Source organism: Centropristis striata, chromosome 10 (assembly GCF_030273125.1).
Source record: "Centropristis striata isolate RG_2023a ecotype Rhode Island chromosome 10, C.striata_1.0, whole genome shotgun sequence".
NCBI classification, from domain to species: Eukaryota; Metazoa; Chordata; class Actinopteri; order Perciformes; family Serranidae; genus Centropristis; species Centropristis striata.
Window position 1 is genome coordinate 12,939,373 of NC_081526.1, and position 18,833 is coordinate 12,958,205.

General features: G+C 42.6%; 1 protein-coding gene across 2 annotated transcripts in view; it reads left to right on the forward strand.

Moving 5' to 3' along the window:
* myo16 (myosin XVI) overlaps positions 1–18,273 on the forward strand; it is a 100,156-nt gene extending 81,883 nt beyond the window's left edge. The window contains exons 31-36 of one of the 2 annotated variants that reach the window (XR_009395007.1): positions 180–562; positions 676–1,929; positions 5,338–5,493; positions 6,227–6,312; positions 9,253–9,358; positions 15,998–16,139. Coding sequence is in view for 1 of the 2 variants with exons in the window: in XM_059342580.1 (XP_059198563.1) it covers positions 180–562; positions 676–1,929; positions 5,338–5,493; positions 6,227–6,312; positions 15,998–16,168 (2,050 nt within the window). In the remaining variant the exon portion in view is untranslated. Of the gene's footprint in view, positions 1–179; positions 563–675; positions 1,930–5,337; positions 5,494–6,226; positions 6,313–9,252; positions 9,359–15,997 lie in introns of both variants that reach the window. The other variant, XM_059342580.1, reaches the window with a different exon arrangement.
* The last annotated feature ends 560 nt before the right edge of the window (positions 18,274–18,833 follow it).

The window sequence follows — 18,833 nt, forward strand, 5'->3', positions numbered from 1 at the left end:
TCATTAAGTCAATCTGGATTAGAAAGCTGTTGGATGGGAAAAAACTTGTGCCCATAGCTAAAATGTTATATTTTATTAGAAAAGTATGACTCAAGCACATGATGGAGGCCATACAAATGGTCAAAAAGATTATTTTTATTCAGTTTAAATATTATTTCTGTTATTCTTCCCATTTGTAGGGTTGTGGAGAAAAGTGGGAAAGTCTATGAGGGTCCTGTGAACGGGGGCGGTCGAGTTATTCGCCATTTTCGATCGAGCTCGGTACCCATCCCCCTCGCCATGGAGAGCATGGTCCATTCCTCTGCCAGTCCATCCATCAAACCAGCTCTGCAGCAGGTAGCTCATACCAATGAGGACGGGGCAGGCGGGGGAGGTCTTTCCTCTCCTCGGAAGCAGCCTCCACCTAAACCAAAGAGGGACCCCAACACACGTCTGAGTGCATCATATGAAGCTGTCAGCGCAGGGCTAACGATGGCTGCCAAAGAGAGCCCCACTCCAGAGGGTTATGGTTCGCCAGCTGGAAGCCCTCCTAAATCCCAGCTGTCCCCCACAGACCCTGCAGGTAAATCACCTCCACTGGTCTTTAGAAGATACAGCAGATGGTGTGTTTTGTGAAGCTTTTGCCTAATGCCTCGACTTTCTATCTATTGATTGCTTTCTTTATCATTTCCGCAGCCTTGTCCAAGCCTCGTCCCCACAGTGATGACTACACAACCATGAGGAAGGTGCCACCCCCCAAACCTAAGCGCAGTCCCAACACTAAGCTGACAGGCTCGTATGAGGAGATCAATGCCGTAGCACCCCACATCCACCAGCTGCGTCCTGCTGATGTAAAGCTGGCCTTGCTCTCCCGTGCTGGGGGATTTGGAGGGTTTGGTGGTTTGATGCACAAAGCAGCCTCTATCGATGCCCCGCATGGAGTAGGACTGAGCCTTTACCACGGCCAAGACGAAGAGGACGTGTACATAGAGATGTTGGGCTCCCAGCAGCGGGCTCGGAGCCTCCAGGAGCCCCCTGATAGCCCAGAGCTGGCAGACTCAGAGGCCGTCTATGAGGAGATGAAGTACTTCCCTCATGAAGATGGTGCACCTGCCACTGTGGTTACCAAAGCAGCCAAACTTGAGGCTCTAGGTTTAGGCCTAGTGGGATTAGGGGCATCTCTTCCTCAGAGCGGGGAGACCAAACGGATGCCAGCAGGGGTAATCGCTGCCATGGACCTCAATCTCTCTCAGAGCGTGTCCAACAGTGGAACGCCCAAAACTCAGCATAGCAAAGACGGCAGCTGTGACATCCCTGCCCCCTTCCCCAACCTGCTTCCCCACCGTCCTCCTCTCCTGGTGTTCCCCCCCTCCCCCGTCACCTGCTCTCCTGCATCAGATGAGTCGCCCCTCACCCCACTAGAGGTAAAGAAGCTGCCCGTGTTTGAGACAAACCTGAACTATGCTACCGGCCCCGACAGCCCCCTGTCCCCACAGTATGCCCGCCAGAGGGCTGACTCCTCCCCTAGCCTCACTGTCCTCATGCCAGAGAAGAAGTCCACACCTCCACTCACCCCTCCACCTCCACCTCCTCCTCCCAATGCCCCACCTCCTCCCTATAGACCTCCTTCACACTTCCCCTTCCCCCCTGAGGCCAACTTCCTGACTCTGACCCGAGCAGCATCTGTCACAGGGAGCTCAGACTCCCCCAAAACCTCATCCTCTCAAAGGGCAAGTGGCGAACCACTGGGGAAGCCACCTCCCTATTCCCCAGTAAAGATGTCTCGCCCTGAGCCTCGTAGAGCGCACTCGTGCTCCTCCTCTCCCCTGCTGTTCAACCCAGCCAATGGCAGGCCTCTGACCAGCCCTCTGGATGAGCTCAACACTCTGTTCAGCTCTGGACGCAGCCTGCTAAGGAAGTCCACCTCTGGCCGCAAGATGAGAGATGGAGGTCTGTCAGTAATGCTTACACACACACACACACACACACACACACACACACACACACACACATACTCACACACAGTAAAAAAAACATCTCAAATACTAGCAGAGAGAAGATCAAATAACATATTCTCCTTCCGTCTTTCCATTTCCTCAGACCGCTGTTTTTAATCTCTTCAACTTCTTGGCCCACATGTTGTCTTTCAGAAGCTGTAGCAGTCTCAATTTTAAAGTTACAATTGGAGTGACTCTCATATGAAACTAGAAGACACAGGGTATCCATTGGTCTCAACCTTGTCATGATATCTTGTGGGGAAGGTGGCTAAATAACACTAAAGTTAGGCAACATTTTGGCGAGGGAAAAACTGTCATGGCCTTTTTAAAAGAGGTTCCTCAAACTCTTACCTCAAGATATCTGAAGAAAAATGGGTTCTATGGACACCCACAAGTCTTCACTTTCAAAATATGCCCACTTTATGCAATCCAATGCAGTTTGGGGCAAGAGGCATATTGTAATTTGAATTGAGTATACAGTACTCTAGTGCTACAGTAGTGCTGTCAAATGGTGTACACCACTTCTATGTTCCACATTTGACCTGCTATCTCCCTCTGAAAAAAACCCTTTCCCCCACTGAAAAGACAAAAATGGGTCTATGGTAGAGAGTGAGGAGGGGGTGGGGGCCTGAAGAGGTTAATGCATCAGCATTCATGGGTAAATGGTCCATTTGCTGTTGGGATCATTTGGGCCGGACTAGGCCAAACCACCACCAATATGTGAACCTGTTGGTGTGTGAGTATATGTGAAGGGGGTTGGTAAGTTACCCTTTGCTTTGTGGTAATTTTTCACACTGCGTCCCATTTAACCCACCTGAATGTAGGCATTGTGTGTGTGTGCGTGCACATTTTTGCAGGAGTGCATGTGTCCATTATGTGTTCTATCACTGTGATGGGTTCATGATCAAAGCCTCAGTCTGCTCTGTGCCACATGATTTATTGGGTACTGGGTGATTACCTCCTGCACAGCAGGAGTAGTGCAGGGTTGTAGGTAAGTAATAACCCCCTGTTTTTGTGTAGAGGTGTGCGTCTGTGTGCAACACATGCTCTGAGTCTGAGTGGTAAGGAGGTTAGATAGACTAGCGCCGAACAGCCTTTCTCATAAATCCCCCTTTTCTACATTTAGAAACTCCTTACACTGATTCAGGTGTTGCAGCCAGCCACCCTTGTTGGACCACCTGAGGCAGCACATTTGTTACAGTCTCCAGTGCGGTGCTCTTTGGCTGCTGCAGCTGCCTTCTAACATGTTACCTAATGAGCTAGCTGGTGTAGCCCACTTAGCATCAGCATACTGCACTGTAAGTATGATCTAGCCGAGGTGTTGTGTGTTGTAGCTCAGTGCACTGCATGCAGAGCACATACAGGCTCCATGACACTGATGCAAAGGTTGACCTTTGCAAAAAGAGGCCAATGGTATTTGTCACACTTAGTCGATGAAGAGGGAGGGTCCTCGGGTCAGAGATTTCCAGTCCACGAAGAGATTACTTAGTGGTGTCTGTATGCAAGTTCATTTTCTTGCAGCTTTTGAAAGCAAAGGCATACAAGAGACGGTAGAAAGTCTATTGTCCCACTGTGTTTTTCTCTGTTTTTCTTTCAAGTGTATTAGTTGTGGCTAGGTTAATAATTCATGAGCAGTAGAGTGATGAGGATGGGTATCAAATATTTAACAGCTCATTCATGTTCTACTGAAGGCAGCATGACTGCCCGGCAGCAGCAAACAGGACACCCTGAACAGCTGAAAATGACAATCAAGTGAAAGTTTTAGTTCTTGGTGTCCATAATCAGTCATCTTGCATGTTGCAGTTGTGTCATACTTCTATTAACATAATAAGTGCAAAGGTCAGAAAGCTTAGCTCCTTATAAGAGTCGGTATGAGAGCAAGTGCACACTCTGACGCATATGGCTCACGTGATATCCAGTGCTCGCCTCTTTGTCAGCACCCGGACCTACGCAGGAAAAGCGCTGGCGTCATGGAAACAGTGTGTGTGACAGGGGAACCTAGCACTGGGGTTCACAACCTTGCTGTTATTTTGAGTGGGCGACGCACGGCGGTCCGCTTAGATCACAGCACAGAGGGGATGCCGATGGGCTTAACAGGATGGCCTACTTCCGTTCCCTCTCGGTTGTTAAATGAACGAGTGTGATACCTAACGCTGTGGGAGTGGCCAGGGGTTACAGTTGCTATCCCAGACATCTCTGTGAAGAGCAGCTGCCTCTCCCTCCTCCTCCTCCCCTTCCTCATCCTCAGGGAATGAGAAAACCACAGGAATGCCAGGGGAAGAGGGCAGGTGGTCTTGGCACTCTTCGGGAAATCACTGTCATAAGACACCTCATGCCTGAACAGCAACTTTCAGATTTCCCAAAATTGGATAAAAGTCCAATTCTCCCTCGTTATCGTCTTCATTACACAAATCCAAACGCTCACTGTGACTCTCACAAGCCCTCACTTCGACTCCTTCCCTCACCTGGCCTTCTTTCCCTCAGAAACACACACCTGCCCCTTGTGGGACCAATAGCGGTAGAGTTTAAGTTTATATTTAGGCATCTTGTGACCATGGGGGGACCAGGAGGCACACATTCTCAGTGTGGGACAGCAGCTGACAAATTCCCATTCACACTCCCATGTACATACAGTCACTTACTCATTCAGCGGCCGAGAGCATGTGAGCCCCGAGGAGCAGCCACAGGGGCAGGGGTAGGTCATGTGGAGTCACCTTCCTGCCAGACAGAAAGGCTTGATAGGATAGGGGGGGGGGGGGGGGGTAAAGGGAATCAACCCATGATTAGCTGAACTAGAAAATATTAGCAAAATTAGAATATTTTACCAGTTAAAACAACAGACTGATGTTTTGGACTTTGTTGCACTCCACAAATACTATGCAAAGAAAGGTAGAATATGTAACTTTTCTACATGATTCCATTTTAAGCCACATTTGTATGGTACACTTTCTAGATCTTGGTCACTTTTAACTATATTTAACCAAATGACATCTGCATCATAACTTTTCAGTAAACCTGGCTGAGCAAACGTTAGCTGTAGCTACCTGCTGAACAGCATTAGAGAAACACGTTTTTAACTTGAACCTGCTTTATTCACTGCTTTTAGCGGTTTTAATCACCTGGTCTACTTGTTCTGGAGAGGAGGAGACCTCTCCAGGGATACCGCTCCCAGTAAAAACCTCCTGAATAATGAACAGTGAAGGAATCCTGACTGGGAGAAGCTGCAGGCTGCAGCTGGACACCACTGAACTCGAAAATGACATATTGTGCCTTTAATCTAAATATGTATTGTATCTGTTGCCCACTGTATTCGACATGCACTGACATGTAGGGTGCTTTTCTTTGGCTTTATTCTTCCCAGGATTCAATTCTAATATCAATCTCCCAGGGAGGGAAGAATGTGGCTCGGCCCCCACCTCGCCGTCTCTGCAGCTACAGGACAAGAACGCCAACAACCACACACATCCTCATTCCCCAAACCCCACCCCCGTAGAGAATGGCAACCAGATCTCAAACGGTAACAGCCCGACGACTGCACATCTGCGCTGATTATTCAAATCACTTTACTTTTCATGTCGATAGTCCAAGGGTGAAATTGATAATACATACTAGAGCAAATTCATTGTGTGAAAAATACATTCCAGGCTGAATTAATATTGAAACATCTTTATAAAGATATCTGAGTTGGTGTATACGTGTTCATGTAGGTGAGCAGGGCTTATCACAAAATTATGGATATCAGGCTGTATATAGGTCATGTAATGCTAAATAAAGAAAAGGCTACTAGTGTGATTAATTTCCTTAAAAAGTCCAACAACAGGACCACTGGCCTGAAGAAGGCAGAAAGTAATCTGGCCGGCCAAACTAAGCTGCTAACTCTCCTTTTATTCATGTCAAAACAAGGTAACATAATTATGTGTATTCAGTTCTGAACACTTGAAATAAAAACACTGCACAGGCACTGTAGAGCAGGAGGAGGGAAATTACATGACACAATAAAGTGACCTGAGAAGACCACAGACATCATAAAAGAGGATCTTGATTTTTCAGCTGCAGCCAGAGAGCGATCAGAGTACGCTCGGAGCTATTGACAACCACAGTGTCTTTCTTAATGTTTCCTTCTGTGTGAGAAAAAGCCTTTTCAACCCCTGCTTGTGTTTAAAGGGTGAGATGCCCTTCAATCAGTGTGTGGGAGGACGTGCAGTCAGATGGTTGTGCTTTTTAATGTGCTTTTGATATCGTGTGTTCAGGATCGCTGGAGGACGAGAGTCACAGCAAGTCAAACTCCACCAGCGCCACCACTCTGCACAGACACATGGACAGTCATCACACTCAGGTAAACACGCACACCAACACACAGACAACGACAACACGACTGGATCAGGCCTGTATTTTGTTTTGGGTTTGTTGACATTTTGAGTGGACAGGAAAGTGGCCTCCTTAGAACAATGTGTATCACTCATGACATGTGAGCTTTCTCTGGCTCTGTAGACAGGTGTACGGTTACAGGATTGAATTTAATGTCCTGCACACACACACACACACACACTCTGATGTATGCAAGTGATAAAACTCTGGTGACCGAGGGGAAACCATCTTGAGTGAAATTTTTTTTTTTTTTTAAACACCACAAACTGTTAAATGGATGTATTTTATAAAGCCTTGAAAATGTAAAGGCACTGGAGACCCAAATCCACAATCCTTATTATTATGTAATTTAGGGTCTTATGTATAGAATAGTTATAAAAAAGTATTAGAAATCAGTTTCAATCCAAAAGTTTTAATTATTGCCATTTAAATTTTGGTTAACTTTCCTGATCATCGTTTTGAATTGGGCCGGTGTGCTCTGTCATTTTTTATTTTACAAAATTTACACAAAACTTGGACTTGAACAAACAGTGGACCATGTTTTAATAGAGATGTGGTAGTGGTCCACAAAAACTCCTGACATTCACCAAGGAAACAAAGTTAAGCAATATGTTACATCTAATAGATGTAGCATAATATTACCAGTGGTGGAAGAATTATTCAGATCCCTTACTTAAGTAAAAGTACTAATACCACACTGTGAAATTACTCCACTACAAGTAAAAGTCCTGCAATTAAAACCTTACTTAAGTAAAAGTAAGGTTTTATCAGTATCAGCATCAACATGTCCTTAAAGTATCAAAAGTAAGTATACTCAATATACTGTTATGTGGTTAAAGTCATAAAGAAGTGTAATCATTTTAAATTGATTGCTTTTTCATGTTGAGTTTTGACCTGAAAATAACTAGTAACTAAAGCTTGTTGTAGCTAAATGTAGTGGAGTAAAAATTACAATATTGGACTCTAAAATATAGTGAAGTAGAAGTAAAAAATACATAATATGGAAATACTCAAAGTACAAGAACCTCAAACTTAAGTACAGAATTTGAGTAAATGTACTTAGTTACATTTCACCACTGAATATTACACTATATAAAGGTTAACTTTTGGTTTGATCTAATTTGTAGCTAACATGTGTGTAATGGTTCTGTGATGTGGCTCACATGTCTCGAGCAAATGTTAATTCATTTTGCAAGGTAATTACCGTTAACTAAATTGTCCAAGATAGCATTCCTCAACTGTAACAAGTTTTGCAGGTACTTTGTGTTTAATATGATAATGAAGAATAATGGTAATGACAATCAAACATGCCACGCCCACACAGTTTTGAGAAACGGTCTAAAATGAGCCAAATTTCCAGTGGCTTTAAAGACATAAATATATAAGGGCTAACCAGCTTGATCACACTCACATGACTAACACAACATATGAGACCTTGACGGGGACAGCCAGTCACAACAAAGACACACGATGCTCTCGTGACAGTTATCCTGTACCATCTTCAGGATATCTTCAGGATACCATCTTCCCTTCAGTCAAAAATAGACATTTGGTTAGATTAGTCAACTATCAACCAAACCCGGCTAAGTATTCTTTCATGATTTGTGCCTGTCTATAATGAGCCACCCTTGCCTTGTGATTTATAGAAAGATTTACCACATATTCTAACTATAATATTATAACAATTTCTGAGAAACTTTTTCAACCCTTTATCTAATTAATATTACCATTCGGAAAAAATTAACTTGGTAGGCAAATCTTTTTATATCTTTAGCATCTTATAACTTCCTTTTGAGATAATTTCCTCCCATTTAATTGTTACAACAGACAAACCTTCACTCAGGGAGAAAAGGCAAGATCGGGTTCCAAATAGCACACTCACTACACCTAAACAGCTAATGCACACAGGAGGCTGGCTCTGTTGGCCAGTATTTGTTTCCAATCTGGTGAGCTGCTCATTATTTTGCAATCACATCATCAGACAAAAAAAAAAAAAACTCAGGCAGCACCTCTGCTGTGAGAAGTCATAATTATGTTCAGACACAAAGACTCTGTTACACATATATGAGCTGCAAGTGTGTTTTTATGCTTGTAAAATATGAAAAATGTTGCTTTAAACTTTATTAGAAATGTGGCAAGGACACACACATGCACACACTTTGTTTCTCACTGTTACTGAGATCATGTCCACAGGCTAGGCAGTGAACCCACAGACTCTAACAGGAAATTAGATTTATTCAAGACACCAGCTGTCATAACAATAATCGATCTACAGATGTTGCCACTGCGGCCTTTACTGCTCAGTCGTTCCCCCCGCTGCATTGGCTCCATCTGGAAGGCAAAGTAACGCAGGTTACATACAAGGTATAAAGGTCTTGCGTAACGGCGCCCACGCTGTAAATTCTCTCTTCAGTATTCTGCGTCTCTGCATCGTGTACTTCAGAATGCAGCTGTTTGTCCCTGTCCACACTCACAGGAAAGTTTCACTGTATGGAGGCTGATTCAGATTCATCACAGACTGTGTCAGTCAATGATTGAGTGTCTCTGTCAGTGGTGCATGAAGCATAAGAATGAACAAGGCACATAGTGTCCCACTCAGAGTGTCAGAGACTAAAAACACTCATAAGATTCAGCCACTAGAGATGTAAAGGCACGCCGTGTCCCCACTTCACAATCCTCAGGCTGGCTAAACATTAGGGATGAACTCTGAACCCTGTCTAAAGACTACCTTCTTTCAGCCTTCAACAAAGTCTGAATCACATTCCTGCTGCTGATAAAATCCTCTAGTTCTTCAAGGTTTTTCTCAGAATATGTGAACTATTGGGCTGTATGGAAATTACTCTCTTTTTCTCTCCCTTTGATTCTAACGAGCTCGGCTGTTACTCTCACTCCCTCCTTTGTCTTCCAGAGGGGTCATCTCAACTTTTCTCCCTTCGGTGCGGGGGCCGCCCTCTAAAACAGCGAGGGGGGGGCTGGGGGGTTCAGTGGAAGCCCTGTTCACATTTAGGGATGTGGTGAGTGTATGTCATTCCTCGCTGCTCTCCACCCTTAATAGCAGTGTTTTTCATAGAGCCGGTGTAGGATCCAATAATAACCACGATTTGAGGCAAGAAAATTATAACAATGCTTTGATCAAAATGACTGGTTGTTTTGATCCACCGAGTCAAATCTATCAAATGTGGGCCCTCGGAGGAAAAATCTTGAAAACCACTGCTTTTCCAGGACATCATTTAGGTTCACCTGCTCCCGCTGTTTACTGTGTTCTGTGTCATTTCAACACTGGTCTAGAATCAGATTACACATCTGCCCCTCTTCTGTCGAGGGGTTGATATTCTGATCCTAGAGTCGGTGATGCTGCTGCTTTTACCCCATTTTTTTATTCCTCATTTCTGAAAGGAAACTGCAGCTCTTGGGTTCAGCTAGACAAAAAAAACTCTTCTGATTCTGAGCACTCCATTTCCAACAATTTGTTTACTCTCAGCTTGTGATGAATTTTCCGGAAACATTATACAGCAGTTTTTATTTCAAAATGTTCCAATAGAAACCCAAAATACTGCTATAACCCTGAAAGGTCCTCTTTGACATTCATCTACTGTAACGCTGACAATAACTCCTCAATTTCAATAGATAATTTATTTCATGTGGAATTCTTTCAACAAATTTCTCCCAATTATTTTATATATAAATATCTTTCACTTGAGGCAGTGACGTTAGAGTCAGCCTCTTATAGAACATGTTCAAGGTTGCACGTACTGTGCAAAGAAATTAAGTCCTTTCAAGATGTTCTGCCAAAATGTTTTTTTGAATGAACATAGACAACATATTGTATTAATATTGTGCATTCGTAAAAACGAGAGGTGATCAGTGTTAAGTAAATCCATCTTGTAGTGGACAAAAGGCATCCTTGTTCTCTATGACGCAGTCTTTGCAATAGCATATGCTAATGAACATGGAAATGAGCATGCATACCAACACTGATACACATGGATTTCACTGCTAACAGACACTCAAACTTCGATTAAGTCTGGTCAACAAAGGAGAGCTGCAGTTTTAATTGTTGCTTATTCATCTGCTGGGATTTTAAGTTGCTCAATCCATCACATCACTCCTCCTCCTTCTTTTTAAGTAAGAGCCGTTAAACCTCCAAAGTCACTCCAGATCTTCATCCTCAAGTGTCCGAGACTTCTCGCTGTTACAACTGAAATGTGTAAAAGGGAGTCACTCTTATCTTGGTTCCTTATTTTACTAACCTGCTGTTTTGTCTGCAACAGGTTCATTATCATGAGTCCATTCAAGAGATGGGAACAACTCCGTGACCCAGAATGCCTTTCAATTAGCTGCATTCCAGACCGTGTTTATGTAGGATTAGCAGATCTAATGGGATAAATGAAAAGGAAAGGATGAAGGAAGAAGAGGGGGACGGATAACTCAGTTAGGAATGAATGGACTGGCTTGTTTTGGTTCCTGTAGTTAGTAGTCAACAGCAGTCTAGACTAATTACATAAAGAATAGATAGACTGTCTGTTTTGCCAACTAAATGATTAGATGGTAGAGAGATTAATATTCTTTCTTTTTCACTTCAGACAGAGTCGAGGCAGAAGAAATTATGTTTAAAGTGGAAGAAGGGGCTGTGCCACATGTTTGTTTTTTAGAATAACACCACTTTAAGGATGAAAAGAGCAGTTGAAGACAGAGAGCTTTGGTGTCAAATGTGTGTATTCAAACCATAGCAAACATATGTATGAATAAAGGTGCAATCCTAGTTTCTCTGAAATTCTTACATTATTAAACCTATCCAGTTATTTTTCCAGCAAAGAGCTCACACAAAGGTCATCAGTGACCACCATCTCTCCCTCTAATCAGCCTAGTCTTTTCCCGTATTCTCCTCCCATCCTGGGAAAAAGGGATCTACACGCTATTTAGTGACCTCTCTGTTTTTTTTTCACTTTTTTGAAAAATCTAGAACAGATATTGTTTTTTTCCTTGTGTTGTAAAGACTGAAGCTGTTGCAGCTTGTTTATTAGCACCAATATGTTGTAAATGATTGATATTCTGTGCAGGGAGTGTGTACATGATGTACAAGCAGCACTAAATGTGATCAATCAGAAAACACACAAGCACGTATGTGTAGATATTTGGCAGTAGTGTGGGGGGTTTTTTTTCTGAGGAGAAGCTCAGAGATTTTCAGTCACACGACAACCAGTCTGTGAGTGACCACTCATGTTCCAACATTACCATATTATTACCATAACAGCACCAACCATTAACATGTTGGTTTGGTTATGGGCTCCCTCCCCCATGCTCAAGTGAGCAAGGGCGTGGTAAAAATTTTAAGAGGTTTAAATGGAGGAATAGAGTCTTATAAAATGTTGTATTTTATATCACGCATATGTGTTTTGATAGATGAGATCTTATTAGACAATACAAATTAACAGGTATTTGGACAGAAAAAACTAAGGTAGAGGTTGAATAAAGGTGCAGCATCCATGGGCAGTATGAGAAAAATTGTGTTTTTTTTTGAGAATTAAAGCATGTAAACGTGTTCTAGGAAAAACTCAAAATACTAATAATACGATCTTAATACAGAAGGTCCCCTATAAAAGTATGTAGGCAACACTGTCCACACACTGTTGTATCTGGTGCCTTTAATGGTTTAGGCTAGGTCTCTAAATTTTAATTAAAGGAGATCTTAACGTTACAGCAAACAGAAAGAGATTAAATCTCTGCAGCTATGTTCCAAGAAGTTTTTATAGTCAAATTTTATTGCCCATGCATTTTAAAGGAGGTGTTTAACAGTCGCACAACAGTGTGATGTTGGAGTGTCCACATACAGTAGTGTTCAAAATAATAGCAGTCCAATGTGACTAACCAGATTAATCCAGGTTTTTAGTATATTTTTATTGCTACATGGCAAACAAGGTACCAGTAGGTGCAGTAGATTCTCCGAAAACCAACAAGGCCCAGCATTCGTGATATGTACGCTCTTAAGGCTGTGCAATTGGCTATTAGTTGAAAGGGGTGTGTTAAAAAAAATAGCAGTGTGGCATTCAATCAGTGAGGTCATCAATTTTGTGAAAAAACAGGTGTGAATCAGGTGGCCTCTATTTAAGGATGAAGCCAGCACTTGTTGAACATGCATTTCTCTTTGAAAGCCTGAGGAAAATGGGTCGTTCAAGACATTGTTCACAAGAACAGCGTACTTTGATTAAAAAGTTGATTGGAGAGGGGAAAACTTATAAAGAGGTGCAAACAATTATAGGCTGTTCAGCTAAAATGATCTCCAATGCTTTAAAATGGAGAGCAAAACCAGAGACACGTGGCAGAAAACGTAAGACAACCATCAAAATGGATGGAAGAATAACCAGAATGACAAAGGCTCAGCCAATGATCAACTCCAGGATGATCAAAGACAGTCTGGAGTTACCTGTAAGTGCTGTGACAGTTAGAAGACGTCTGTGTGAAGCTAATCTATTTACAAGAATAAAGTCCCTCAGTTTAAAAAAAGGCATGTGCAGAAGAGGTTACAATTTGCCAAAGAACACATCAGCTGGCCTAAAGAGAAATGGAGGAACATTTTGTGGACTGATGAGAGTAAAATTGTTCTTTTTGGGTCCAAGGGCCGCAGACAATTTGTGAGACGAGCCCCAGACTCTGAATTCTGAATTCCAGCCCAATCCCCCCACCTTAATCCAATTGAGAACTTGTGGGGTGACATCAAAAATGCTGTTTCTGAAGCAAAACCAAGAAATGTAAATGAATTGTGGAATGTTGTTAAAGAATCTTGGAGTGGAATAACAGCTGAAAGGTGCCACAAGTTGGTTGACTCCATGCCACACAGATGTGAAGCAGTTATAAAAAACTGTGGTCACACAAGTAAATATTAGTTAAGTGATCAAGGATTGCTAAATCCTAGAAACAAAAAAGTTTGCACAAAATAGTTTTGTGTTTGTAAAGTCAATGGCAGACACTGTTATATTTTTGAACACACCCCTTTCAACTAATTGCCCAATTGCACAGCCTTAAGAGCGTGCATATCATGAATGCTGGGTCTTGTTGGTTTTCTGAGAATCTACTGCACCTACTGGTACCTTTTTTGCCATGTAGCAATAAAAAATATACTAAAAACCTGGATTAATCTGGCTAGTCACATTGGACTGCTATTATTTTTAACACTACTCACTACTGTACGTGCCATACGAGATATTTTTAAGTGAGCGCTAAATGTAATTTCTAAATCTAGCCATACAATCTTACCCCAAACCTCTTAAGATGAGTATTCAAATCATTTATACTTTCAGGCATCAAGGCCATGTCTACGTGTCAATGTGTGTGTGTGTATATGTGTGCAATGTGTGTGTGTGTGTGTGTGTGTGTGTGTGTGTGTGTGTGTGTACAGTCATGCATTGCAGAAGGACACGGTGTTCCTACTTGTCTACTGTTCCAGTAGCTGGTGTTCCTGGCTGGCGCCAGTGCAGAGAATAGCCTGGCAGGGAGGTGTAAATTATGGATTAGGTCACTGAGTATTGTGCTAGTGCAGGCAATCAATGTGTACGTGTGTTTGAGTACATGTGCATACGGACACTCACAGGTGTGCACTGCTCCAAATATGTGCATGTGATCCTGGTTACGTGTGTATGTCAAAGTATGCAATGTGTGCAATGTGTATCTATTGGTTCGTGTGAGTATGTGTTATATGTGTGTATGTGGCTATGTGGCAGTGTCTGTGTGGAATGCATCACTAAATGTACTGGCAATATATATGGCTTGGCAATATGCAGAGAAAATGTTGCATTTTATGTACTGCTGGCTTGATTTAGCTAACTCCAGCTACATCTCAGCAGAGAAGAAAAGCAGAGAAGGGGGTCGAGGGTATGACAGTTACAGGAAACAAATTATGAAGGAAACTGTGTTTGCAGCATCAAATTGAGTTTTAATCACTTTTATGATTTTTGTTATTGTTAATAATTGTATTAATACTACTACCAAATGGCGTAAAAATTCCTCAGTTTCATAGAATTCCACCAATGGTCATGAGCTTCAGGTAGTGACCAAAAGATCAGATGCAAGCGGCAGGAATGAGTTTCCTTCATGATAATAGAGGTGAGGACATAAAAATAAAATATTATCATTATGGTTATTATGAGCTCGGAGTAGAGCCAAAGGAGCCAGCTGAGGTTCTCGTTAGGTTTTCCGGGCACATCCAACTAGTAAGAGACCCTGGGGTAGAGCCAGACCCACGGGAGAGATTATATATCTCATCTGGCCTTGGAACACCTGAGGGTCCTCCAGGAAGAGCTGGAGGAACAGCTAGAATACCTTGTTTATTCTGCTACCCCAGTGATCTGGTCTCTGAATAAGTGCATGAGAAGGGGTGGTTGGATGACATAGAGCTCCATAATTGCCAAAAAAAAAATAATATTAAAAACATATTATTGATCCATATCATTGCAATGGCTGAGATGATACTTCAACATGGGCGTTATGGTCTACTTTGACTCAATCCCACATCAACATCCTATTGCCGTAAATACTTACTAGTGCAACAAATGAGAATTAATCCACAGCAGAAAATAGTCCCTGACAAATGTTCTATTTACTCCTGTTTGAGTAACATTTATTCAAACTGTCATGTTCATGTGTTTCCAAAAATAAGATAACCTTTAAAATATATATCTGTGAGTTTTTCCTATATTAATTAGGAGCCATGGGCTTCGGGCTTAGAGCTATGGAGGTCAGCACTGTGAGACAGAATATATTTTTGCTTTTGGTGTTTTCATGGGATTTGTTGTCTGTAAGGCCATGACTTAAGACTTATCTTTTAGATCTCATCTCTGAGCATGAGGGAACAGTTTTTTGCACCATAACAACCTCCAGTTCATAATCCGATCTCGACCATTACGCCTCAGTCCTGTTTCTGGTATTACCGACTGAGAAAGATTGGAATTCCTCTCGGATTGATTCACCTTTGTATTGACTGGTGGATGAGTAATGATATGCTTCACACAGAATGATGTGCATGTGTGCACCTTTGTGTATTTCGTCTGAGAAAGAACAAGAGCCACTCGAGGTGCACGCTGCACCAGGGTCCTTGCTGTAATCCACAACACCTTTCCTGAGGTGATGTATAGAGGATCCAGAGATAGAATATCGAAATGAGTTGCTGTTGAAGCTGTCAGTCAGAGAAGGGATTCCCCCACTGCTTTCCTCCATATCAACTATCTCATGAGATGGCTTGGTGCCAGCCCCAGATACATCTTTTGCTTGTTTGTGAGAATGATTCATGAGAAAAGCTGTCCTAGTTTATGAAGAGAATCCCATCCCTCTTGCAAGATGATGGATCAGACAAAAATGTCCTATTTTCCCTGTCTGTAGGTGGTAATCTCTAATGGAGACATGATGATATTTTGAATTTCTTTTACCTTTTTAGGCTGATTTTGTAATGACAATGAGTTTTTTCTTTCTTCTTATATAAACCACTGCTTGTCATTCACACTTTCCTCTCCCTCCTGCCTCCAATCACAGCCTGGTCATTTCAGTTTTCTGTCATCTACTTGTAAATCCATTCAGGAAAAAAGTAATTTATAGTTTGATTTGAATGTAAACAGCGTCTTTTCTTTTCTCGCCCCTCCTCTCTTCTTCCATCTCCATCGCAGGTGTTCCAGCGGTTACGTCTGTCCAATGGGGATGAGAGTGCCGCCCTTGGGGAGCTTCTGCGATGGCGGCGAGCGCAGTGTGAGCGGCGGGGTGACTGGAAGCACCGTCCACCTCAGTCCCCAGCCCTGCCCCCCACACTGCTCTGGACCAACAGGAAGGCCTCTCCATGATGCAGTTACATGTACTGGCCAGAAGTTCCTCCCTTTCTTTCTATTCAGACACACTCGCACATGCTATTTTTTTTTTCTTTTTTTTAAAGTGGACCAAGTGACCTCACTGCCCAGGGGCGAGGTTAAAGCTCCGAGCCCCAAAGCGTGAGCCTCGTCCCTGGGCTGAACGTCCTGCCTCTGCGCCTTTGACCTCAACTGTGGAGGATTTCCCAAACTACATACACAGACATGCTCAGGACCTTCAACACTGAGTTAGCTATGAAAAAACATGGAATAAAGACACAGTAGAGGTCCATGGGGAGCTGTTTTTGTTTTTGTGATCAAAGATTTTATTTAAAGAGAAAGTCAGAATATTATTTATTTTCAGTTCCTCTGAGATAAAATGTTTGACATCCATCGTTGGGAGGCTGAATTAAAGAGCAGACTAAGAGTGTTTTCATAGTAGTCAGATATTAAATGGCCCTTCTCGTCTTTCTCAATACTATCATGTTGTTCTGCTGCACACAAAGGAGCTCCACCCCAAAACATGGTGCTGACTATACTTGACGTGCTGTCCCGTGATGTCCCCATGAATGCTTGTGTGTGCCCCCCCTAGTCTCAAACGTACTCTGAAGTTTACAAGTCAACCGACGCCTTCGTACACCTCCAGTTTTTAGAATCAATGTACTGGCTTAGATATTGGGACCTTTTCAGGTACAGCTCTCACTTAGCCTCTCAAGGTTGGGCTGTTAGTGCTACTGCGGCCCTGGCAACGAGCGACCAGGGGTCAGGGTAACCTCAGTAATATCCCAATGTGCACTTCTCTTCCACATTGTTACCACCAGCCTTTGAGGGAATAAAAAACCTCTGGCCAAAAGGCAAACTACTGCACTTACCTTTACAATGAAAAGGGGATCCAACAAAAAAGAAAACCTGCCTTGGTTTAAGGTGTAACGGTAAAGCTGAAATAGCAAAGCTTTACCTGACAGGTATATAGTCCATGTTGTGAACATGAAACTCTGTGCCAAAGTGACACAACTTGTGAAAGATATGTCTAAACTAACAAGTATAGTTATACAACCTGATGTATACAGTAGTCCCCATATATTCTCATGTACAGACATAAATGACCAAATCCTAGCTGTTACTCAGTGGTGGCTCAATGGACCGTTTCTAAATAGATCAGAAGAACACATTGGGGGAAAAAAGAGAAAAGAAACAGTCTACACTTGAAAAGTAGCAACTTAACTCTTATTGTGTCTCACCAACACTTGAACAGTGTTGATCAGGAGACTGTGCAGAGCTCAGGGACTCATGCACAGATGAACTCGATTATTGTACAGACTCTTCCACCGTGGGTGTGTCCGCACAGACGCCCATGACCTTCCGCGCCCTTCATCTCTTTCCCCTCTTGACCCTATCAAACAGACCCTTTCTCCCCTCTCGGATCCCTGACCCCTCCCCCCACCCTCCCTAATGGATCAAACCGGCTCTACGGGTGTTTCCATGGCAACCGCTTTGTAAATAGTGACCATTGTTGTACGTTTTAGCTTTTACTATAGCAGAAAAGCACAGAGAACTGAAAGAAGGAGGAAGAAGTGTGATAATACTGTCTATGATGGTGAAACTGAGATTTAAGATTGTCTTGGGTTAGATGCAATGAGGTAAAGAGAAGAGGTTTATTTTAAAATGTGAATATCTTTTTTTCAGAATGATTGTCTATGGCTATGAAATTCTTTATACTCTATTTAATATTATTACACCCCCCCCACCCCACCCCACCCCCCCTCTTACCCCGTTGTTCTGTTCCTATGATGCAAGGCAGATGTTTTCATTGTATATGGATGTTTTATTGCACAATGTTTATGTGATGTCGTGTTGACTTCTGTAATGGGCTGGGCGTGTCTCAACAAGCTGTTTGATCTTCGAAGATCGGTCTGGATTGTTAGAGCCGCAAAGTATCAATAGCTCTAATTGATTTCTCATTCCCACTGATCACCCACAATGTGTCTGATTGATTCAGCCTTATGAATTAGCAGCACCATCACAGGATCGATCTCAGCTGCTGTCGGTGCGCTAAAGGTGCACAAATATTCAAGAGGAAATCAAAGGAGATACTCACAACAGAGATGGCAAATCAGCTGAGCTGCATTTTTGACTGACTGGCTGAATGTATAAATGCAAAGTTTTCTTTCACTGCCTGAAACCCTGTGTATCTTATTACTGGAACATGCGCCTGTATCTAAAAAGTGTACCTGACTGCTTAATGTGATTGTTGTCTTCAGAAGTTATGTATGCAGTCCATTTTTTTTAAAGCAAATTAATAACGATGCAGCATTTCTGATTGATTTGCTCCATGAGGTTGCATGAGTAGTACTGCGATGCAGAGCTATGTCAAACATTTTCATCGGAGTATAGTTCAGCTCATTCGCAAAAGGCTTTAAACCTGTGATCGAACGAAACTGAAAGGAACCAAGATCAAGCTACTCAACCTTGCCAATGCCAATGAAAGAGAATGATAGCCTCTGTATTGGTCCTTTATATTGATCAGGGTTGTGGTCAGTCGTGTGCATTATGGTTTTGTGTATAACCATGTTTACTGAAATCCTGAAACGAGGAGATGTTTTTTTTTTATTGTCTTTTAAAGCATATCAGTACTTTTTACCTTGCATGACCACATGTTGGG